This window comes from Arachis hypogaea, chromosome 16 (genome assembly GCF_003086295.3).
Source record: "Arachis hypogaea cultivar Tifrunner chromosome 16, arahy.Tifrunner.gnm2.J5K5, whole genome shotgun sequence".
Taxonomy (NCBI): Eukaryota; Viridiplantae; Streptophyta; class Magnoliopsida; order Fabales; family Fabaceae; genus Arachis; species Arachis hypogaea.
Window position 1 is genome coordinate 22,613,094 of NC_092051.1, and position 24,229 is coordinate 22,637,322.

A 24,229-nucleotide genomic window follows, 5' to 3' on the forward strand; every position below is an offset into this window, starting at 1 on the left:
AAAAATATCCTAAGTCAACTGATTAAGAATTTGAATAATCTTTTAGTCGAAATTTAATCTACCCCTTCATTTTCCCACCAAAATCACTCAGTATAGATTTAATTTTTTTAAAATAAACATCACCAGTTTTTGAAAAAAAAAAAAATCATCATGAACTAAGCAACTCATTTTATTAGTAACCACCCAATTTGTGATAGAACTTTCTTTTCCTGATCAAAACTCTTCTTATAATGAGAAAAGCCAGCATCTGTCAGCTTGGTTCCATGGTCTAGTGGTCAGGACATTGGACTCTGAATCCAGTAACCCGAGTTCAAATCTCGGTGGAACCTACTTTTTCTTTGTCTTTCTAACACACTTCCACTCATAACAATTCCATGCCTCAAATCTCAATGAAACCACAAGAATATCAAAATATACTAGAGCATGTCAACATTAACTTGTTATCATTATCGTTTGCTCACTGTGTTTCAAAATTGCGCTTCTTCTTTCGTTTTTTCAGTAGCGTAACCTAGGTCTCTTGTTTTTTTTTGCGCAATATGGATTTGGAACCAGAAACTCGACGGAAAATCGAGGACATGGTGATGGATTTACTCAAGCAATCCAACATAGAAGAGACTACTGAGTTCAGCATCCGAGTCGCCGCCTCCGAGCGACTCGGCATCGATCTCTCCGACCCCAACCGCAAGCAGTTCGTCAGAAACGTCGTCGAGTCTTATCTTCGAACCGTCGCTGCCGAAGACGCCACCGTTGCAGCCGAACAGAAACCGCCGGAACTGATCGCTCCTCCGGAGGAGCCCATAGAAGCGGCGTTGCAGTTGCCGAAGCTAAGTACGGAGGTTAAGGATGACTGCGACCAAGTCATTTTCCAGGTGAAACCCTGGTCCCAAAATTCGATTGGTAACTTGGTGAAATGCAATCAATTCCATATGCATAGTCTTAAAGTCCTATTTTCTTTTTTCTTTTTCAATCGAGAAAGCGAAGCTACTAGTTGTTTTTTTTTTTTTTTTTTTTATATATATTTTGAAATATCATATACTATTATTAAATTTTAAAATACTATTTGCACACCAAAATCAGCCACTAATATAAGCCACTCTGTATATTAACTCATTTTTAATATATATTTTGCATTTCAATGTGTATTCTAAGTGGCTAATTTTGGTGGCTGTATTAATTTGCATGTTAAATTCCTGGTCATTGGCCTCAGTAGATGTTGTTTTGGTTGATGTAGCTGTCAAACAAAAGGAATGTGGTGGTTAAAAAGTTCAAAGGGACAACATTGGTATCAATTAGAGAGTTTTTCCAGAAAGATGGAAAACAGATTCCCACTTCCAAAGGTGATTATTCTAAGCATAGTTGTATAATTTTTTTCCTCTTACAGAACATGTTGCTTGCATATTACTTCCTGCTTTACTGTAGTGTTCTATTGAGCTTGCAAGTGTCACCGGAATTTGAGCAAAACGGCCACACGGACTATACCTTGGGACCGGGCTGTCATGATGTCAATATATCAATATCTCATTTCCCTTCTACTTGTACAAGTTTATAAATTCCCTTGACAGCCATTAATGAGTGGTTTCCATATGTAACAATCTTGATTAATCTTTGTGGCTGATGCTCATGCTTAGTAATTCACAGTAAGGTAGTCTCAGTATAACGTGAATAACTCTGTTGTTGGTTTTGCACTTTGCATAAGTTGTAGTGTTTCACGCCCCTGATTTTGTTTTAGGATTAATTATTCTATAATGCAATTAGTGTGTTTAATTTTATGTGGCTCAGTTTCCATCAGAAATTGATTATCTAAACTCCAAAAAGGAAAGACCCTTTGTCTCTAACTACTGCCGATTTTTAGGGATAAGTTTATCATCTGAACAATGGTCAACCTTCAAAAAGAATGTGCCAGCTATTGAGGAAGCTATTACAAAGTTGGAAGGAAAGATGAAGTGAGTATTTGATGTTTACTAATGAGCTTTGAAAATAACATGCATATATTTGACTTCAGAATGACATTAATTGCTAATTGTTGGAATGTGATGGAGAGGAAGCCACTTGTATGCAATATGAAAAATTTTGATCATATTATTTTTCTTTCCATGATGGTTTCGTAACTGCCAATTGTATGATACCCCGTTGTACTATAGTTGGAGAAATTTCATCATTCTTCTGAACAAATAGACATTACTTTTTGGCTAAAAAGATAGCATGTTTGTAGGTAATTAATTGGGTGTAAATTCATTGATTGGCCTAACCTGGAGTATTTAATCAATGCAATGTAGATCTGAGCTTCATGGTAAGCAAAATGGAGATGCCTATAATTCAGTTGTTGATGTGGCTCCTCCTCTTGAGCATGTCCCTGTTGAGGTCAGCCGTTTTGATGGGAAAAATTATCAATTATGGGCTCAGCAGATGGAATCACTTTTGAAACAGTTAAAGATTGATTATGTGCTTGCTGAACTAAGCCCAAATGCTGTGCTTGGTGAAAATTCTAGTGCTGAAGAAATTGCTAGAACCAAGAATGCAGAAAGGAGATGGGTGAATGATGATTTAATGTGCCGTCGCAATATCTTGACTCATTTATCTGATAGTCTATTTTGTCTCTATGCAAACAGAAAAATGAGTGCTAAGGAGTTATGGGAAGATTTAAAATTGGTTTATCTGTACGAGGAACATGGAAGCAAGAGAGCGCAGGTGAAAAAGTATCTTGAGTTTCAGATGGTTGATGAGAGAGCAATTGTTGAGCAAATCCAAGAATTTAATAGCATTGCAGATTCACTCGTTGCTGCTGGAATGTTTCTCGATGAAAACTTTCATGCGAGTGCCATCATTTCAAAGCTCCCACCATCCTGGAAGGACTTCTGCATCAAGTCAATGCGCGAGGAGTATCTCCCTTTATGGAGGCTAATTGATTGTATAAGGATGGAGGAAGAATCTCGCAACGGATTCAAACGAGTTGGTGAACCCTATAGTAGGATAGGATTTAACCATTCCAATAAAGGTGGACCAAGGGAAAGTGACAATAAGTTCCCAGGTATGCATAGGAATAAGTCAGAGAGTAATGGCAAGAGCATAGCCTGTTATATTTGTGGCAAGAAGGGGCATCTTTCTAAACACTGCTGGAGAAGATATGACAAACAAGGTAATGAAAGAAAGGCCGAAGATGTATGTATACCTCAAGAAGTTAACATGGTGGGGGGTTGTTAGCTGTTAGGTAGGTTTCCCTGGCAAGAACTGCGGCAGGCATAGCAAATATATTTTCCCAATTAGGCAGGGTACGATCTTCTGTTAATTATGGGGTACAGGTATGATCTTTGTCATAGACTCATAGCCTTCTTTTTAGAATTTTTTTTAAATTACGATAATCGAAGCTGTTACTGTATATGGTATATATCGAGGGTCAGTGTAATTTGCTCTTTATATAGTCTAATGCTCATATTCTTAATTTGTGGTTTTCACGCCATGGGCTAACTGATTTATGAATTTACCAATCTGTCTATGCTTGGACTGATTGGACGAGGTCATAGTAAGTGCTTAAGTCTATCTGTGAAAGTTTCTGCATTGGAGGCTGAACATGAGCCGGTAAAAATGTCCGGATGAACTACATATGGTCTGATACCTATCTTCTTGTTGAGTTGGAGTTATCCCCCAGAGAATCCGACAAGAAAGAAGATCAAAGACTGGATGGGAACGGCAATCTCATAATAAGATATTTCGGCGGATCCCCTGGAACTCTATTCTACTTCATTTCCCCCAACCGTTTCTCGTACAATGATGTATGTGTCATTGTCACATAAAGCAAATGATGTACAAATGATTTATAAACAAGCACTAACTGAACAGATGAAAAATGTACGTCATTAAACAATATAAAATTTTGTAAAAGAAAATAAACCGTTATATAATGTAGCATAGCTGTAATCCAAAATAAATACTACTGCCACAACAAAGTTTTGTCTTATTAGATGGGGTTGGCTACATGAATCAAACGACGCTATTGAGTTTTATCATGTATCATATCTATAGAAAGACTATTTACAAGTAGATTTTGTTTGACCACCTCATGGATGGTCTTCTTAGCTCTTCCTCTGCCTTTCACCCCTTATTCATCTTCCATCTCATCTATTTTCTTAACTGGGTGTTCTGTCGGTTTTTTTCTCACATGTCCGAACCACCTGAGATGTGATTCTATCATATTTTGCATAATAGATGCTGTTTCAATTCTCTCTCTTATATCTTCATTCTTTATCTATCCAATCGCGTATGACCATTCATGAATCTCAACATTTTCATCTCTGTCACACTTAGCTTATGTTCGTGTTCTCTTTTGATTGTCCAACACTCCGTACCATAAAAGCATAGCCGGTTTGATAGCAGTGCGATAGAATTTACCTTTAAGTTTTAAAGGTACTTTTTTGTCATATATAAAATCAGACGCACTTTGCCATTTTGACCAACCTGGTTGGATCCTATGATTTACATCCTGTTCAATTTTTCCATTATCCTGTATGATGTACTCAAAATACTTAAAATTCTTAACTTTTCGTAGGATGTTATCTCCGATCTTTATCTCTATATTAGGGTTTTTCCTTGGCAAGCCGAACTTACATTCTATATATTCCATCTTACTACGACTTATACGAAGACCATACATTTTTAGAGATTCTCTCTATAACTCTAACTTCTTATTTAGGTCTTCTCTTGACTCTCACATAAGGACGATATCATCGGCAAAAAGTATGCACCATGGTACAGGCTCTTAGATATGTTTTGTGAGTACTTTCAAGACTAATGTGAAAAGGTATGGACTTAAGGATGATCCTTGGTGTAATCCTATACCAATAAAAAAATTCTCTGTCCCACCACCTTGAGTCTTCACAATAGCTGTAGCCCCATCATACATATCTTTAATTGCACGAATATATGTGATCCTTACTCTCTTCTTTTCTAAAACCTTCCATAAGGCTTCCCTTAGCACCCTATCGTACATTTTTTTTCAAAACAATAAACACCATATGTAGATCCTTTTTATTACTACGATACCTCTCCATCATCCTTCTTAACAGGTATATTGCTTTAGTGGTGGATCTGCTTGGCATAAAACCAGATTGGTTCTCTATTACTTGTGTCTCTTGTCTCAACTTCCATTCTATCACCCTTTCCTATAACTTCATGGCATCGCTCATGAGTTTGATTTCTCTATAGTTTTTGCAACTTTGTATATCCTTTTTATTCTTGTAGATAGGTACCAAAGTGTTCTTTCTCCACTCATCTGACATCTTCTTAGACCTTAAAATCTCATTAAAAAGTTTGGTTAATCAACTGACGTCTTTTTCTCCAAGACCCTTCCAAACTTCAATCGGGATATTATCGGGTTCTACTACCCTACCATTTTTCATCCACTTTAGAGCCTCTTTTACTTCGAAATCTCGAATCCTTTAATAGTAGTCGAAGTTTTGATCTTCTTCCCTCATGCATAACCGACCAAGACTCAAAAGAATTTTCTGTCCTTCATTAAATAACTCATAGAAGTAGCTCTTCCACCTTTCATTGATCTTTTCCTCTTAAGCCAACACTCCCTGTCTTTATCCTTTATGCACTTAATCTGATCCAAGTCTCTCGTTCTTCTTTCACGACTCTTTGCGATTCTATATATACTTTTTTTCTCCTTCTTTCTTGCTTAAGGACTAGTAAAGATCCTCATATACTTTTGTTCTTCCTTTGCTTATAGCCACTTTTGTTTCTTTCTTAGCTGTCTTATATTTTTTTCAATTATCTATTTTTTTCAATTATCTGTATTACGGCACAAAGACCACTCTTTAAAGCACACCATTTTTGCCTTTATCTTTTCTTGTAATCCAAAATAAATAAATTAAAAAAAATGTAGCAATGCTTTTATCCCTTGTGATCATCACAATCCAATGTGTTAATGCACCGTTGAATCTTGAATCCATACGACCTTTGTTCTTTCATTCCTTTCGGATAATTTCACGTGCCAACTTGATTTGTAAATCCTTTCAAGGTAACTCTCCAAAGGACCAGAATTTTAACAAAGAACCAGAATTGGAGGATAAGTGTATAATTAATGAACACTGGACATGGTAAGAAGTCAGGTGTTGGTTCATTAGCAAATGTTAGTACAACTTCAAAAAGAGAATCTAAATACAAAATCATCATGCGGTAAACTTAACTGCTAATGCACACACAACTGGATGTGGTTATATGCAACCACGTAGCTCAAATAAACAGCTCTATGTAATAAACAAGAGTTTTTCAAGCTACTTTGTCTGCGGACTTTGCCTTCAAATGGTCCAATAGTTGCTGCTCTCTTTGTATGTCTTCAGCAAGCTTGGTGCTTTCCCATTTCAGCCTCCTCACCACTTCTTCAGCTTGACTATAATTTGGAGGAACCACACCACTTCTTCCCGAAACTATACCAAACTTCACTTCTACATCTTTCCTATAGCCACACAATGTTGTGTTATCACAAAGTTTCTATGATCATATGATCCAAAAATAAAAGGTTAATCATATGATAAAGCAATATAGCATATGAAAGTTTACAGAGAATAACATAAGGCTTTCACCTAGAAAAGTAATAAATGAACACAATTACACAAGTACTAGTATAGGACATGATGGAGGCGCTAGAAAAAGGAAAGAGTACGATCAACCTCAGACATACATTAAGAAGGTAAAAGGATAATTTGATACTGACCTACTACCAAGAACAAACATTCCATTTTTCTTGATCATTCCACCATCTAATGACACAGCTCCTTCATCAATGCATGGGAGAGCAGACATCATTTCATTTCGGGTTCTGTATACTTGTAGGCCAGAGAGAAGGCCATAAAATAGTGTCTCTCTAAGACCGTGACCACTAGAAGTAACAAAAGATAAGTTATTGGACTCTAAATAGAGCATGTTCACTGCATAATCAATGAACCCAGCCGGGCACTCCTCGTTTGGAAATCTTGGCTTTGGAATAGCCAACTTCTTTTGTGGATCATTGGCTACAAAACCTCCAACATATGGTCTGAAAAACAAACAGTGCTCAGAAAACTATAAGCAGAAATTTCACTTCTCACATTTAACCATGATGTAGCAATGCTATCATGTAACTTTCTCAGCCGTCCTATTAGGAGAGACATACATAGAAATAACCTGAACAATGCCCCGTGAATTGTATCCTTACGAGGTTTTGATGTTAATTCCTATCTAAAGAACCCCATTGAAAAAAGCTTCACATGAAGTGTACCTAATACACACATACACACATTTATATAACCAAACTTGCCTGAAAGCTTCAAGACATATGACAGCAAATCGGCCATTTACTTTCCTTTTAATTGAAGATCCAATTCCATGTAAGCCTGCATTACAGTTTATTGTGCCTTCAGGGTTGTACTTCTCCAATGCATTAACACCTTCATTAGTACTGCAGACAATTGCAAGCATGGTCTGCAATCCCAAATACTCAGAGAGGATCCTGCACTTAGACAACAATGCTGGATTATCTTAACACAATCTATAATGAAAATAATAGCTTCTTTCTCCAATGTATGCTACTAAAAATTTAAAACAACTAAGAGAACCACATTCCAATATCTGGCAAATTAAGCAAAACCGTAAGAGATAGTGCCTGCTGCAAGATAAAAAAAATATCAAAGGACAAAAAGGGAGTTAAAGATTTGGGGAGAATGAAAGCTGATATTGACCTGCTAAGTTCATCGCTCTCAACCCTGGCAAGGGTTGCCACAACTCCCACAGCATCCTTTTCCAAAGCCAAATTCGATGTCTGAGCATTGGCTTTCAGCCAACAGAATATGCCAGCAGCTGAATTCTCTTTCTTCAATATCTGTTCTGCTGTATCGTCCTCGGTATTAGATGAACCACTTTCATTGTCTGGTGTAATTACACTACACGAATGGTACCTTCCAAGACTCACTATAGACACATTGTTAGACAAAACAAATCAGCTAATAACTTTTACAGGAACTACTTAGCTGAAGTAGTTGGTTTTGGTTTATTCAACCAATGAGTACTGATGTCATGTTGCATTAGTTTACCAGGTTATCATTAATTCTAGTCACCTGGTCCCTATGGAACAAAATAAGTAAGAGCAAAAAAGATTGGTTTATGAGCACACCTTGTAAGTCAAGTATTGATTCGGCTAGTCGATTTGATTGAGAATTAAGGAATTTAAGGTTATCTTCATGTTTCTTTATCTCATTCTTAATGCTCTCATGATTAGCATCATTTTGGTTTAGCTGAAAAATGATAAACAAACAATAGTTTCAAGATTTAGTAGGGGGATAAAATAAACAAAATCAAGTAAGAAAATGTACTCCCTGGAACACAAAGACTCATGTTCATGATTCAAAATAAATTAGGGTTATCAATCACATATGCAAAACTAATAGCAATGATATAAGTTCCTCCATCAAATTGGAAACAGATTCCTGAAATTAGAGACAGTATAAACCCCAGTGGTAACTGGCGTTGTTAGAGGCAGAAACTTGTGCCCTACAAGCTGCTTATGAGTACATTACATAAAACTGAATCAGTTGCTGCCACATGGTTATCATCCAAAATAAAGCAGAACTAAATGATGAATAGTGAGGAGTGATGATGACATAGTTGAGTTGTTGCAGCAAATTAAGTTTATGTAATAGTAGTAGGTGGGGAATAACCAACCACAAAAAATGTCACCGCTTCATCCACATACATTCAAGATATAGTTTCTTTTTTGAAAAAAAAAAATAAGCATTCAATATATAATTAACTGGTGTAGTGTTGAAAGAAGAAGAAGAAAAAAAAAAAAAAAGAAGTGAGGAGTAAAATATGGGAGCAAAGAAGGAAGAGAAGAGAGAAGAGATATCACCTTAGACATTAGAGCGAAGGGAAGCGCAGTGAGAGAGAGGACCAAAATTAGATACGCTAACTCTGTTGCACGCTCACTTATGCACTGAAGTGGTACTTTCGTAATTCTACACAACTGTTGTACCTACCTTTGTTTATCTAGGACAAAACAGAGGTAAAATCTCCTTTGTTTGGGGTCTGATTGTAAATTCACTCAATTCTATGTTTTTTTTTTGGCAATAAGAAAAGAAAAGAAAAAGAAAAAAAGTTAAAAGCAGCTAAATATAAATCTTGCTGCAAATGTGCAGCGAACTAATAGGAGGATGATTCTCTGTTTTTGAAATATTTTAGTACATTTTTTTGGTAGTGATCAGCAACCTCGTTTGAATCTCTTTAAATGAGACCAAACTGAATCATAGGAATCTGTTGTTTAATCCCTTTTTTGTGAATGGAGAAGAAAAAGAGATAGAGTAGGAAGAGAGAAAATGAGAGGAATCCTTTGTTCTAAAATTATTTTATTTTAATTATAATGAGACATATTTTAGTTATAAAATATTAATATATAATAAAAAAATTTATGATGTAGAACTGTAGATGATATTAAATATTCACATTAGTGGATATTATTATAATTGATAAATACGTTTGGGATTGTCTATATTTACAGGTTCAGTTGATGGGACAGCATATCAAGTAATATCGGTATTTTTGCGAATCTACTGCATAATGTACGAAAATTAATAAGCTAATGAAATACTAATTATTTTTGATAAGTTAAAACTAATGAACAAGTTGTGTTTTTTTTTGTTTGTCTATGTGGTTATGACTATTTTTGGGTTTGGATCCCCATATTTGGTGCAGTTAGACAGAAATAACTTTTTTTTTTGATAAAAACAAGTTAAGGTAGCATTAAAAAAAAAATGAACTGACGTGTTTTTGGATTTGTTTAGGATAACGGATTTTTTATTTGTAAATATTAAAAATATTAATAAAAATAAGAACAATAACAAAAATAATAATAAACAAACTAATATTTTTATTCATCAAATGAGGAAAAAGTGTTAAATATCTTTATTTATTTATTTTTTAACGTCTTTCATAAATATTATAATAAATTGCATACTCTTAAAAATTTGATTTACATTATTAATATAACATATGTGATGTTTAAAAGAAATTCTCTATTTTTATAGTACACTAAAACTATGAAAATTTAAGCTATATTAATAATTATTAATAACAACATAATAAAGGATAACATTAAAAAATAATAAAAATAATATTTTTCTATCTTAATTTTTTTGTTTTAGATATAGAAAACAAAAATATCTTTAGCGGTTATGATTTTTGATGTACAATTTATCCTATATAATCTTCAAATTGATTTTAAAGTCGTTCTTTAATAATTTTAGTATAATAAACTTAATTTATTTTATGGTTTATTTTAACAACGAAATATATCCAATTTTTACACTTAATGTTTTAGGAGAAGATTAAAATATTTTATATTACATAATCATTATCATCGTATTAAGTATTAACATATTAAGCTTTATGAATGATTAATTTGACTGTAGCAATACTAGATATATATTATACATTATTATTAACATACATCACAGATTTATTTTTTTTGGTCAAATATCAAAACCATGCACCGCATTTTCTTGTTTTTTTTTATCCATTTAATAATATAAAATCCTTTCCATTTTATGAGAACACCATAACAAAAAAATCAGAAAAGTATAGTCACATTTTTTGAAAAATAAAAAATTCGATAACCCTAAACAAATCAAAAAACATATCAACTCATTTTCTTTTCAATATTATCTTTGACTTGTTTTTATCCACAAAGAAAATTATTTCTGCACAGCTGCATCAAATATAGTGATTCAAGCTCAAAATTCAGTCATAGTCACGTAGACAAAAAAAAAATATAACTTATTTATTAGCCCCAACTTGTTAAAAATAATTAACATCTCATTAGTTTTATTAATTTCTTGTACATTGTGCAATAGATCTGCAAAAGTACTGGTATTGTCTGATATGTTGTTCATGTTAGGAAATTATTTTGATTTCCTAATTTATTTGTGGGCAATACATATATTAATTATAATCACAAATGATGTTATTTCAAATTAAATGACTTATATAATGATGATCTCATTTATTGTTATAAATGCTAATTGAATAAGTCATTGTTACTTTTGATTTGGAATTAAATGAGAATAAAACCGGATATTATCTTTTGTTCCTTAGATAATTATCTTTTTGGATTTTAGATATATTATCTTTTGGGCTTTAGATACTATTTTATTTGGGATTAAGGGTTTAATGGGTGCCATGCTCAAATATAAATAGACCTTCAGGGTTTCGGTCCCCAATATGCCAAAACCGCCTTTGTTGCTCTTTCCCCATCAAAAGAGTTGCAGTTCAGCCTCCTAGGAATACATAAGGCTTTGATTGAGGAAGATCGAAAGAACCACAAAATCCAAACTCTTCCGATCGTATGATTCATGTTTATGAATTCAGGTACGCTTCCGCATCATGATATGATATATTTTTGATGATTCAATGTGGATAATCTGGGTTAATAAAATTTATTCCAACAAGTGGTATCAGAGCCATCCATTATTTAGTCATCGAAAATATTCGATTTTTGCTTTTCTATTGTCGAATCAATATATATATATATATATATATATGCATGTTGTTTACGTTATAAATTGTTGCACACGCATATGTATATATATACTTGTTTGAGTTTGTGTGTGCGTCAATGTATATATATAAATTGATACGTAGATATATATCCATTGATATGCCTCCTGTGTGTTTTTATATATATATGATTTTAGTATTGTTTCATATTACATGTTATTACTGCCACTTGGATATATATAATTTTGGCTGCTTATATATATATATTTTACCGTATCGATATTCTTATTTGATATAGTAATTGATTTATTCTGAAACATTAGCACAAAGAATTATTATAATTGTCTCGTTTCTCTTATTTTGTGCGTTTTTTAATTTGATATAAAGTTAATTGATTATCCTTTTAGGATATAAGGATTATTATGTATATGTAACTTATGCGAATATTAATCGATCCAAAAGGAGATTTATATTTGGCCAAATTATGTATACATATTAATAATATTTGAATAATAGAAAATATTATTTAATTGTTACATAAAGAAACTAGTAACAATTTGGATTATTATACCCATTTATTTTATAAAGATTTAGTTTTGGAATAAATTGATTGAACATTATGCTGCCAAAGTAGCCTCTTTTGTGAAAATTGATTTATTTAAAACATTAAGAATATGGTGATATGTAATTCATGCGAATATTCGTCGGCCCAAAGGAAGGCCTATATTTGGCCGAATTACATACACATATTAATGGTAAATAAATATTTGGGTAACTAATTAAGAATAAAGTAATGTTTATTATTTATGCAAATAATAATCGGCCCAAAGGAAGTTTATTGTTTGGCCAAATAATAAGCATTGCATACTTCTGTTTATTTTCTATTAATTATGCGGTCAATAATCGGCCCAAAGGAAGGTTATTGTTTGGCCAATTAATAGAAAATATATGCGGTAATAAATAGGTTGCGAAGTTTAAGTTTCCATGTGCGCATTAAGTCGGTCCAAAGAAAGGCTTAATGTGTGACAGGAATTTTGACAATATTTGATTACTGCAATGAGAGTATCACTTACAGTTAATTTTTCTATCCAAAGATTGAAAATTAATGTTGTGCTAGATATCTCAATATGGATTTTTTACCCATTAATAACTAATATTTACTGCATGTTCCTTTTGTTCTGATCCAGAAACTATGGCTTTAGCTACCAATGTTTCTGCGCAAATTAGCAGTATTCCTATGCTGAATGGTTCAAACTTTAAAGTTTGGAAGGATACCGTGGAGATTGTCCTCGGTTGTATGGATCTAGATATAGCTCTTCGAGAGGAGAAACCCACTTCCACTCCCAAAAACCTCAATGAGGTTAAAATAGAGAAGTGGGAGAGATCCAATCGAATGAGCATTATGATCATGAAACGCTCAATTCCTAAGGCGCTTCGGGGTTCAATTACTGAGGATAAAGATGCCAAACAGTTCCTGAAAGATGTTGAAAAATTCTTTACTAAGAATGAAAAGGCGGAGGCAAGTAGCTTTTTGAGCAAACTTGTCTCCATGAGGTATAAAGGTAGAGGGAACATAAGGGAGTACATTATGAAAATGTCTCATCTTGCTTCAAAATTGAAAGCACTAAAGTTAGAGTTGTCTGAAGATTTACTCGTGCATTTCATTTTGATTTCCCTTCTTGCACACTTTGGGCAATTCGAAGTGAGTTATAACACTCTGAAGGACACTTGGTCCTTAAATGAGCTTATATCTCACTGTGTGCAAGAAGAAGAGAGGCTGCAGCAAGATAAGACTGAAAGTGCTCACATGGCTTCATCTTCTCAGTATAAAAGAAAGCGTGATACTACTGCGGATGTGCCTTCTCAGCAGAAAAAGGCTAAGAAACAAGATCAAGTTTCAACTTGTTTCTTCTGTAAGAAGGTGGGACACATGAAGAAGGATTGTACCAAATATGCCAATTGGCATGTAAGGAAAGGTATAATTCTTACTTTCATTTGTTCTGAGTCTAGTTTAAGTTATGTACCTGTTGATACTTGGTGGGTAGATTCTGTTGCTACTACTCATGTAAGTGTTACTATGCAGGGTTGCCTGTGGAGCCGACCGCCAAGTGATGCTGAAAGATACATCTATGTGGCAGACGGCAATATAGTTGCAGTCGAAGCTATAGGAACCTTTAGATTATGTTCCACGAGTAGATTTTACTTGGATTTATTAGAGACATTTTATGTACCGTCATTTAAGACGGAATTTGGTTTCTGTTTCTCGTTTGGACAAATCAGGTTATTTTTGTTCGCTCGGAGACAAATAAATTCAGTCTCTTCTATAATTCGAATAATATTTGCTCTGGTCATTTGGTGGATAATCTATATATGCTTGAATTAAAGTCCTATAATAATGAAATACTGCAAACAGGGACAAAACAAAAAACTAAATGAGAATTCAGCATCATCATGACACAAGCGCCTAGGTCACATCTCTAAACAGAGAATTCAGAGGCTCGTGTCGGATGGAATTCTCGGATCCCTAAATTTGGCGGACTTTGAAGTCTGCATTGAGTGCATAAAGGGGAAAAGGACAAACGAAAGGAAATTAGGTGCCGAGAGAGCTAAAGATGTCTTAGAACTGATACATACCGATATATGTGGCCCATTCCCTACTGTCTCTTGGAATGGACAACGGTACTTTATTACGTTCATAGATGATTACTCTCGTTACGGGTATCTATATTTAATTCATGAAAAGTCCCAAGCCTTGGATGTTTTCAAGTCTTTCAAAGCTGAAGTTGAACTTCAACTTGGAAAGAAAATTAAAGCTGTCAAATCTAATCGTGGTGGTGAATACTACGGAAGATATGATGGTTTAGGTGAGCAATGTCCCGGGCCTTTTGCTCTTTTCCTAGAGGAGTGTGGTATTGTTCCGCAATACACCATGCCAGGCAAACCTAGCATGAATGGTGTTGCAGAGCGAAGGAACCGAACTCTTAAAGACATGGTGAGAAGTATGATTAGTCATTCTTCCTTGCCTGAATCACTCTGGGAAGAAGCCTTAAAGACCGCAGTGTACATCCTTAATAGGGTGCCAAGCAAAGTAGTTAACAAAACCCCATATGAAATTCAGACTGGGAAAAGGCCTAGTATAAAGCATTTGCATATTTGGGGATGTCCAGCTGAGGCGCGACCTTATAGGCCGCATGAAAGAAAATTGGACTCAAGGACAATTAGTTGATACTTTGTTGGTTACGCTGAGCGTTCACGGGGGTACAAGTTTTACAATCCTACATTAAGGTCCATTTTGGAACGGGAAATGCGAGATTTCTTGAGGATGTTGAGTTTGGGGGGGAAGGAAATATTAGGAATGTTGCTTTTGATGAGGATTCTATAACTGACAATGATCAGGACCTTGTGCCTATTATTGTTCAAGATACAGTTATAGTACAAGAGTACAATGAGAATCCTCCTCAACCCCAACCCATACAGCAAGCTCAACAACCTCAAGAAGTGTCATTAAGGAGATCCAATAGAAAAAGGAGAAAATCCATCTATGGTCTCAAACAAGCTTCCCGTTAATGGTATCACAAGTTTAAATTGAGTCATTACCTCATGGTTTTGAGGTAAATATTATAGAGAAATGTGTATACCGCAAGTTCAGTGGGAGTAAATATCTTTTTGGTCTTATATGTTGATGACATTCTACTTGCCAATAACGATATAGGCTTGTTGCATGAAACTAAGAAATTTCTATCGGACAAATTCGAAATGAAAGATCTTGGTGATGCCTCTTTTGTATTAAGAATCGAGATACTAAGAGATCGTTCTCAAGGTATTCTTGGATTATCACAAAAGAACTATATCGAAAAGATTTTAAGTAGATATGTCATAGAAGGTTGTAGACCAATGGACACACCCGTAGCTAAAGGAGACAAGTTCAGTCTCAAGCAATGCCCTAAAAATGATTTTGAGAGGACAGCAATGTATGATAAACCTTATGCATCAGCACCAGGGAATTTAATGTATGCACAAGTTTGCACACATCTCGATATATCATTTATAGTGGGAGTGTTGGGTAGATACTTGAGCAATCCGGACATAGATCATTGGATAGCTGTTTAACGCGTAATGCGTTATTTAAAGAGAACAAAGGATTACATGCTTATTTATCGGAGATCAGAAAATTTTGGAGATCATTAGGTACTCTGATTCCGATTTCATGGCATATGGTTGCGAAACTTTGTCACTAAGCTTCATATAGTAGATGACATTGAAAGGCCATTAAAGATATTCTGTGACAATAAGTCAGCAGTACTATACTCCAATAACAATAAGAGCTTGACAAAATCGAAGCATACAAACATTAAGTTCTTAGTTGTCAAGGAGAAAGTTTAAGAAAAACAGATTTCTGTAGGACATATAGGAACAGAGTATATGCTAGCAGACACATTACCAAGGGATTGACCCCCTAAAGTTTTTCATGAGCACACTGCTCGGATGGGTGTCAATATTTATGATGCCTTGGTTTAGTGGGAGTTTATGCTGTATGTCCTATGACAGATATTGAGTTATTTTTTCTGCAGAATTAAGTTGATGGTTTATTTCATGTTATGTGAAATGTTCATTTTGCAATATTTATATTGTGTTTGATCTCAATAAAGTTGGACCAGCTGGAAATAGACATGCATGAGATCACTTGGCATGTAATTTCCATATTACTCATCCAAATTTGATCTATGTCGTTGAGTATATTAGGATGGTGATTGGCGTGGTTTAGTCACGGCATTTAATGTGATAAAAGCTGCGGTAGTTCCATATCTAATGTATGAGACGGACCAGATTGTTAAAGTAATGAGAGAAATAACATTCAGATGCGCGCATAAAGTTTATAAGATGTGATTATGTCAAGAAAGAATATATGTATAGCCCAAGTGGGAGATTGTTAGGAAATTATTTTGATTTCCTAATTTATTTGTGGGCAATACATATATTAATTATAATCACAAATGATGTTATTTCAAATTAAATGACTTATATAATGATGATCTCATTTATTGTTATAAATGCTAATTGAATAAGTCATTGTTACTTTTGATTTGGAATTAAATGAGAATAAAACCGGATATTATCTTTTGTTCCTTAGATAATTATCTTTTTGGATTTTAGATATATTATCTTTTGGGCTTTAGATACTATTTTATTTGGGATTAAGGGTTTAATGGGTGCCATGCTCAAATATAAATAGACCTTCAGGGTTTCGGTCCCCAATATGCCAAAGCCGCCTTTGTTGCTTTTTCCCCATCAAAAGAGTTGCAGTTCAGCCTCCTAGGAATACATAAGGCTTTGGTTGAGGAAGATCGAAAGAACCACAAAATCCAAACTCTTCCGATCGTATGATTCATGTTTATGAATTCAGGTACGCTTCCGCATCATGATATGATATATTTTTGATGATTCAATGTGGATAATCTGGGTTAATAAAATTTATTCCAACAGTTCAATCTCAACTGAACCTGTAAATATAGGCAATTTCAAACGTGTTTATCAATTAGGGTGTCCACATAATATTTACGAGTGTGGATGTTTAATGGTATCCACACCATAGAACTTTTTATATATAATAGGTATATAAATGAAAAATTGATCTTTTTATTTGATAATATAAAATAAAAAAATGAAATGGACAAAAAAAAGGAAAAGATAAAGAATGAAAAAAAAAATAGAAATCTCTAATGAATATTGTAGAGATATAAAATGAACAATTCTCTCAAATAAGAAAGCTTTATTTTCATTTTTTAGTGAGTATTGAACTCAAAGGAGATGGTTAAGAGACTCATCTATATCAAGTGTCAACTTGCGTTGGTGTTGGTAATAAGGTTTCTTTTAATCAGGGATGATTACAAAGTTTGAAACCCACCGTCATGCTCTTTCGATATTTCCAATAAAAACAATCTATTCTGGGCCTTTAGTCAAAAACTAGAAATCGGACATATGAGTTTTAAAATAGCCCAGAATATAATTGGACTGATTACCAAAACTAAACCCATTAATCTTTTGCCAAAATTGGTAGCACTGATCTCAGACAAAAAAAAAAAAGGAGTGTAAACTGAATTCCAAAATAAATTATTTATGGCAAAGAAAGAATTATATATCACAAAATTATATTCTAAATTTGTTTCTTTTATTGAGCAGTGTTGTGAAAAGCTCGACCACTTAAGTCTCTGCTTCTCTTTAACAAATATCTGAAAGGGTTTTTAATGACATGTGGAGGAATCCGAAAAACTCATGGATGGAGTGACACATTCAATTTCAAACGTTTAATATCATTATTATTATTATCCCCACATAGCTAAAGCCCTTTAAAGGATCCTCCGCATTAGCCACTAGTGTGTGTACCTCTAATTTTTTTTTAATAAATAGTCACTGAACTGTGTGAACAGATCCACATATTCGAGCCGATGATAGCACTGTTGTCTATTGAAAAGGGACAAGTAAGAGGACCATGCAGATAATTACGGGAACTCTTAAGATTTTTCTTTTCTTTCATTTAGTACTCTGTATTTGTAATTTAATATTTTATAGATTTTGTATATTTTATTTGTATTATTGATATTTTAATTTATTGTTCTAATAAAAATATTATTTATTTTTAAATATATTTAATGATGATTAAAATATAAATTTTGACAACAAAATAATGAATATTTAAAATATTTAATAAAAAATAATTTTAAAATTGGTCACACATCTTATCGTCAGAGTTATAATGAGATAATTGTTACGATAATTAATTTATTTTTTAAATAGTGCATCAATTGTTGTCATATTTACAGTGAAAAAAATTCCACGATAACATTTTATCAATATGTCATTCTTAGTGCTATTTAGTATTTACCATTGATTAATCCAACGATCATGTATTTCCGTCAAAAAAATTTTTATCGGATGGAATTCGATAACGAAGACTGATTTTTTTTTTTTTTTTTTTTGTAGTGATAAAAATTTCTCCATTCGACTTTAAAAAGCAACCATGCCACACGACATATCCAAAAAAATTTGTCCCATCAATTTTGTTGTGCAGGCTATAGCCACACGTCAGAACAAGAAATAATTTCCCCAGATCATCATAAATATGTAGTTCTCCAAATTGCACCATTCTAATGCAATTCACCCACTGTATTAAGAAAATCAACCAATGGAAAGAAATAAAATAATCATAAAATTTAACGTATTTCATTTCATTTCATTTCTTAGTACATAATAAAGTTCATGATTAGAACTGTTGGTAATTACTAGAAGCAGGAAATGATGATTGTCTTATTACACATCTGACTTAAAAACGAGAAACACATGCGAGTTTATTCCTTATTTAACCCATGATAATATGTTAAGTTATGTATGTGTGGCCCATTTGAGGTCTCTAATCTAATCTTATTGTCTGGAGTGGTCTCTAGTATCTAAACCAATGGGAGTGGTGCGCATGCCATTCCATGCCCATGCATTCACTTCACCATGCCAATTATAAATGTAATTCTCCTATTATTGGCTTTCTTTCTTGGTACCTTATCCAGTCAACCATGTCAATCCTGCCTTATATGTGGAATTGAATTGTTCTTATTTGATATTTTTCTCTAATGGATCCCACAACTTACTTTTCGGCCTTAATATCGACGTGGATATATGCATGCACCCATTAGTGCACAACCAAAAAAAAAGTACATTATTCAACAATGACCAGTGACCCCCCACATAACACATGATATGTTTGGAAATTGTGTGTTTATAAGACAAAGGAACCCCACATTACCATTGTTAGTAATTGGAATGGATCCCTTCACTACCTCCAAAGGCCAAATACGGAGGATCCTTTTGTAACATCTGAAATTCGGATTTTCTCCCACCCAATCCAAAGTGGAATAAAGGACCCCCATAAAAGTGACCTTGTTCAACGTAATTAGCTAGTTGTTACGATTCGTTCCTAAAATTTTAATTTAACGCCAAACACTAGTATAAGAAGTTTTAATTGTTTTACTATGCCGAACATACGAAAAATTGAATTAAATATAATAAAACAGTCGATAAAATACTAAAACATGTTGTTAGTCAAAATAATTACTTTTGAAAGTTAAGCCAATTCAAAATGGTAAAGTTTAAAATAGAAGTAGAGACTAAAAGAGATACACGTGCAAGTATTAAGTGAAAATTGTTTGGCACGGATTCAATGAAAACGATAAATCAAACAGTTATTCGAATGAAGAAGATCGAAGACCTTCTTTGAATTAAGGATTTGTTAGCAACGCTTTCGGAGAAAAGAGCGAGAACAGTTACCCAAAATTTCGCACATAAAGGGGCATCATGTCATTAATGAGCGGTTATAGAAATGGGTTATAAATATTAGAAAGTCTTGGAAAATCGGGGTTGAAACTTTTCTTTAGAAATACACTCAAGCACAGTCATATCCCAGAGAATTTTTGAGTCTGCATTCGAGTTCGATTTCTGTAGGGTTCCTTCCATGTCTTTATCTTTTCAATTTACAATTTCAGCAAACTTTACTTTTCTTGTTGAATTTACTTTTCAAGTAATAGTTAATTTCTTTGCTCAATTTATGTTCCAGTTTAATCTTCATTTCAAAAGTCCTTTGATTCAATCGGAGGCATTTTTATCGCTTTATTTAAATTTATTACAAACTTTTTTATTTTTTATTTCAGTCAGTTTATCTTTCAAAAATCTTATTTTACACCTTTTGAACCTTTTACTTTTCTAAATGCTCGTCTAATTCAAGGACCTTTGATGCACTTATAGAAAAATTGGTACCTGCAAAAGAGGAGTAGGTTTCGCTCTCAGATCATTAGAATCGAACCACCATCAATCGACAAAACAAATTGGCACGCTCAGTGGGACAATTTGAAACTGAAGTGTGTCAAATGATTTTGGTGTCATTTGGTGATGCGATTAAGAAGTGGAAGAATTATTCACATGGCAGATGAAATGTCGAATGTGAATGGTGGTTCGTCCACCAATAACAGTATACCAGGAACTGTACATCCTTTGGACGTTACTTCGCGTTTAAAAGGCATGATTATAAGTGAAAACATAGTAATTACTAGTGTTCAGACTCGAAATAATGGACGCAATATTCGTCCACGTGGTAATTTACCACCAATATAGCCTCCAGTAACTATTAGTTGGCCTCTTTATGGCATTCCTCTTGGTTATACTCCACCAATGGGTGGTTTTGTTCCTCCTATTCATGTTGGAAGTATGATTGGAGTAAATAATTCTCAAAATTCACAACAAGACTCCGAGTACTCTCGTGATTATAATGTGGGTTCTACGTCGAATACTTCTAATTCGGTGGCAGTATTTTGACAATAGTTAGAGGAAAGTCATCATGATTTGGTCAACTTATAGACTCAGCAAATGACCACAATTTTGAATCCTATGATGGCTGATCACGAATCAAAATTCGAACGTCTTGCAAAGCAAATCGAACGAATTGCTCGAATCGTTGATTATGATGAAGGAAAAAGGCATGATGCTAGAGGGAATAACGAAGGTTTCGAAAATATATTTCCAAATGAAAATAATGTTTTAAGAAACAGAGATAATCCTCAGTTAATTCTCCGAGGCTAAAATTCGGATGATGTCCTGGCCCGATTACACGCTAATCAGGGGGTGAACGTTATCAAGTTACGAGAATTTTGGAAGATGTGCTAAATAGAGTCGGTTTGAATGTTGGGTTCATGAATAGACCCCATTTTATATCTGTTTTCCCTCAAGTTGTTCAAATGGCTGAAGCGCCAAGAGGTGTAGAAAATCCAAAAATAATTACAAAATTTACGGAGGAAGTTGGAGAATCGACCACTGAACATGTTGCTCGATATTTGGTCGAGATTGGAAATCTAGCCAATAATAAGAATTTGAAAATGAAATTTTTTCCTTCCTCATTAACGAAGAATGTATTTACTTGGTTTTCGAATCTTAGACCAAATTCGATAACAACTTGGACTCAGTTGAAAACTGCTTTTCATGCCCAATTTTATCGAGAAAAATTGAACGTAGCAGTTACTGATCTAGTAGCTTTGAAACGAGAAGATGGTGAAACAATTGATAACTATATGATACATTTCAAAAATGCTAGAAGTATATGTTATATGTCATTGCCTGAGAGTGAAGTGGTGAAAATAGCAATTATGGGGTTAGGATTTTATATGCGTCGAAAACTGCTTAATGTGCATATTCTTGATTTAGCCCATTTGGCTGAAAGGGTTCGTCAGGTTGAACTCTTGAAGAAGGAAAAAGAGAAATATGAGAATGAAAAAAGGTTAAAGAGTAGAGCCTTTACTAAAAAAAGAAAAAGTTACTTATGTAGCCATGGAATCCTCCGAAGAGGAATCCGATTTAGAAGCAGAGATTGATTTGGCCGAACTTAAGAAGGGTCCTCCTTATGTTTGTTCTTTGCTTAAAAAACTCCCTGGTAATGAAAAGTCGAATGATTCAAAACTGAAAAGTGGAAAAAGATACAGTTTTGACATTTCAAAATTTGATCAGATTTTTTATGTGTTGCTTAAAGATAAACAGTTAATTTTGCTTGAGGACAGAACTTTACTTTCGGTGAAAGATTTGAAAGGAAAACCTTATTGTAAGTTTCACCAAGCAACTAGTCATTCAACTAATAACTGTGTTCGTTTCAGGGACCTTATACAGGAGGCTATTATGGAAGGGCATTTGAAGTTTGATGAAGGGAAAAAGGAGATGAAGGTTGATTCTGATCTTTTTAATGCTGAAGCCAATTTCGTTGAGCCATTTTTCGGTGTGAATATGGTTGGAATGTCTTACGATTTCAATGTGGTTTTGGGTGATTTTGAATTGGAAGTCTGATCTGTATACCCTCGTGTGAGGGATGGTTTGTTGGATTTCTTGGTGTAGGATTATACAAGGGGTTGTTCCTTGTCGTGGTTGTACCTCCTATATATCCCATGTTGGTTCATTTGGAGGCAATCCGTATGGAGGCTACATACTGGGTACAGTTGAAGGAACTCCCTCTATGATAACAAGGTGCGTCAATCGACTTGATGGGCCAGTTTCTGCCTCTGAGCCTCTTGTATTTTCACCAGCATCATTATTCGATGTATCTGTCAAAGTAGAGGCTTTATCGGTCATTATTAACTTGCTACTGTGTAATTGCATACAAATTTTGACACGTTATTTAACCCAGTATTCTACTGGGCGCGCCAATTTGTTTCACTTAATTTTTGGTAACCTCAATAGCGTGTCGAATCAAGCTTGTATCAAAATTTCAAGTATCAGGAAGCAGATATGACTCCTCTAGAAAAGAGTGGGCTCGACCCAGAAATTATCTAGCGTTCGTGTCGAAATATATGACATGCTCGAATTGTGACAAATGTTAAAGAATTGCAAATAAACGGATGAAGCTTTAAAATTACAATTGACAAAAAGCAACATGTTTGAAGAACAGAAGTAAAAGATAAAATGTATAAAGCAAATAAATGAAAAGAAATGGAAAAAAAATAAAATAAAAGTGGACTTCCAATACTCACATACACTTATGCTCCATCGTCTGCCGTTGCGTCGCTGGGACTGAAAATTTTGGCAGAGGCTTATCTATGATGATCTAGTATTTTTGAAGAAGTCTCAAAATTCTTTTGAATTTCTACTATTTATAGGTCATGGCGATGGCCTTGTCATGGAGCATGTTGTCCACTATCTTACTTCTTTCTTTTTCTCAATTATGACCTTGCCTTGACCAGAAAAAATCTTAACCCCTAAGTTTTGACATCCACGTTTTCCTTAGTATTCACGTCCCACGTTTTTTTCAACTTGTTTCTCAAATCTCGCATCCATGTTCTCCACTTAATTTGAAGGTCGAGCAACAAACTTTGATGCTCAAAGAAAGGCACTAGCTACCTGTGGACTTTGACGTTCTTTGTACCATCTTTCTTCAACTTTAACTTGTCCATTTTTGCTTATTGTAGTCAAAACTATTGTTTTTGTAGCCGAAATCATTAACAGTCAAAATGCCTTATTTTTTTACCAATAATAGGTTACATGTTTAAGTTCACGCAAGAGCCTATCATCAATCTAAAAGATTAATTTACTATGTGGAAGAGTTTTATGATTTAAATAGCATTTAAATTTTTTTTATTTGTTCCATATAAAGTTTACAATTTTACCACGGATTTGACGGACAAAGTGCACAAAATAACTTCACTCTATTGTTTATTTTTAATTCGGTTTTGTTAGGTAGACAATGACTTTTGTAAATAATGTGAACAATGAATTTTAGAATTGACCCAATAAAGTAAAAAAATACTCCACCCTCAAATTACCTCCTAAACCTTAACATTAGGATAACCATCTGTACACCTAGTGAATTGAACATCCAACTCATTATTACTCATAGACGCCACTTAATTACAATGGAGCAAAGCAGATTCATGCATGTAATAACCACCAAGAATGTCAATGCGGATTTAATGAATATGTATTTTACATTGATGGTTCATGCACTAAGTAATCACTTAAAACAAAAGTATTTTTCTTTTCCTGGAGAAAAAAGAAAGGATATTGTAAATTGTAAAATGAAAGAGGGTTCAGTATTAATCTCGTGTAAAAAATTATTGTTACCTGCTCCCTGCCTCCCATTAACGACTACATGGGTTTTCTTGTCACGCCTTTCATTCCCAACATTGTTTCATAT

At 34.0% G+C, this 24,229-nt stretch overlaps 2 protein-coding genes and 1 non-coding gene across 4 annotated transcripts; 2 read left to right on the forward strand and 1 right to left on the reverse strand.

The window, feature by feature from the left end:
- Positions 1-200: 200 nt before the first annotated feature.
- Positions 201-3,439, forward strand: LOC112758463 (uncharacterized). Its single transcript, XM_025807151.3, has 4 exons — positions 201-869; positions 1,232-1,337; positions 1,853-1,943; positions 2,277-3,439. Exons 1-4 carry the CDS (start codon positions 537-539, stop codon positions 3,199-3,201), a joined length of 1,455 nt encoding a protein of 484 aa, XP_025662936.1. The 5' UTR covers positions 201-536; the 3' UTR covers positions 3,202-3,439.
- TRNAQ-CUG (transfer RNA glutamine (anticodon CUG)) lies at positions 258-329 on the forward strand. The gene has a single exon. It is a non-coding gene; the product is annotated as a tRNA-Gln (tRNA).
- Positions 3,440-6,093: 2,654 nt separating the features above from the next.
- On the reverse strand, positions 6,094-9,181 carry LOC112758464 (protein DEFECTIVE IN MERISTEM SILENCING 3). Of its 2 annotated transcripts, none has more exons than XM_025807152.3 (6): positions 8,882-9,181; positions 8,147-8,267; positions 7,716-7,944; positions 7,295-7,486; positions 6,713-7,033; positions 6,094-6,454 (listed from the first exon to the last, which is right to left on the reverse strand). In XM_025807152.3, exons 1-6 carry the CDS (start codon positions 8,888-8,890, stop codon positions 6,268-6,270), a joined length of 1,059 nt encoding a protein of 352 aa, XP_025662937.1. In that variant the 5' UTR covers positions 8,891-9,181; the 3' UTR covers positions 6,094-6,267. The 2 variants fall into 2 exon arrangements, with proteins under 2 accessions (XP_025662937.1, XP_072076142.1); XM_072220041.1 differs by lacking the exon at positions 8,882-9,181 and adding an exon at positions 8,550-8,853.
- Between the last annotated feature and the right edge of the window lie 15,048 nt (positions 9,182-24,229).

Excerpts from the sequence above, each read along its gene's own strand:
- LOC112758464 (XM_072220041.1), bottom strand. The coding sequence starts at position 8,585 with ATGATAACCATGTGGCAGCAACTGATTCAGTTTTAT. Across the intron at positions 7,487-7,715 it reads GAGAGCGATGAACTTAGCAG|GATCCTCTCTGAGTATTTGG; the intron begins GTCAATATCAGC and ends GTCTAAGTGCAG. Across the intron at positions 6,455-6,712 it reads ATGTTTGTTCTTGGTAGTAG|GAAAGATGTAGAAGTGAAGT; the intron begins GTCAGTATCAAA and ends GTGTGGCTATAG.
- LOC112758463 (XM_025807151.3), top strand. The coding sequence starts at position 537 with ATGGATTTGGAACCAGAAACTCGACGGAAAATCGAGGACATGGTGATG. Across the intron at positions 870-1,231 it reads GCGACCAAGTCATTTTCCAG|CTGTCAAACAAAAGGAATGT; the intron begins GTGAAACCCTGG and ends TGGTTGATGTAG. Across the intron at positions 1,944-2,276 it reads AAGTTGGAAGGAAAGATGAA|ATCTGAGCTTCATGGTAAGC; the intron begins GTGAGTATTTGA and ends AATGCAATGTAG.